The following is an 812-nucleotide window of genomic DNA, read 5'->3' as shown; positions in this document are numbered from 1 at the left end:
TTCACTCAACCTGCATTGACAGTGGAAGGCTGGGTTGAGGCAGCCTGACTCCTAATTTATCTACATTGTTTTGATGGTAACTAAAAAATTTTCAATGATTCCGTCTGCAGCGAGCTCATTGACAAAGCCACCAAACTGAGGAACAACTTGACAACACAGTTGCATGCCGAGTACCAGGCCATTTGTGAAGAGGTGCGTTATTAGTGTGGTTATGTGTGTGTGTGTGTGTGTGTTTGGATTTGTTGTTGTGTATATGTGGATGTTTGTTTTTGTTTAATGCTACACAGATGCATGCTGAGTACCAGACCATTTATGAAGAGGTGTGTGGTGGGTGTGGTTATGTGTGTGTATGTATGTGCGCACGCACTGATGTGTGTGTTTGTCTATGTACTACACAGGTGCATGCTGAGTACCAGACCATGAGGAAGAATATAGCGGGTATTATTATGTGTGTGTAAATGTGTGTATGTGTATAGTTGCATTTTCGTGTGGGTGGTTGGCAGGTGCTCTGGTGTGGTTTGCTTCTTCTTTCCTATCAAACATCTGTTGTCTTTATCTCCCCTCCTTTTTTGTGTTTTGTTACTCTCTTGTAACACCTCTAATCTTCAGCACTTATATGACCTTATTGTGTTGCAAGTGCCGTAAAAAAAAACTCACGTAAAGCAAGGATGTATATTCGTGTGTGTGTATTTTTGTGTTTTTGTGTTTGCTTATTTACTACACATCATGCATGCTGAACACCAGATGATTTGTTAAAAAGGTATGAACAGATGGATAAAATGGTATTTTCTCTTGATGTTCTATGTGCTCGC

General features: G+C 40.4%; 1 protein-coding gene across 1 annotated transcript in view; it reads left to right on the top strand.

Moving 5' to 3' along the window:
• Positions 1–812, top strand: part of LOC101863474 (poly [ADP-ribose] polymerase tankyrase) — a gene marked incomplete in the record, with an annotated part of 96184 nt that overhangs the window by 82149 nt on the left and 13223 nt on the right. Inside the window, 1 exon segment of the mRNA XM_013090014.2 lies at positions 111–192. Coding sequence (XP_012945468.1) covers positions 111–192 — 82 coding nt within the window.

Source organism: Aplysia californica, unplaced genomic scaffold, assembly GCF_000002075.1.
Source record: "Aplysia californica isolate F4 #8 unplaced genomic scaffold, AplCal3.0 scaffold01107, whole genome shotgun sequence".
Classification (NCBI taxonomy): domain Eukaryota; kingdom Metazoa; phylum Mollusca; class Gastropoda; order Aplysiida; family Aplysiidae; genus Aplysia; species Aplysia californica.
The sequence above is the reverse complement of the archived record's forward strand: the minus strand, read 5'-3'. Positions and strand labels throughout refer to the sequence as shown.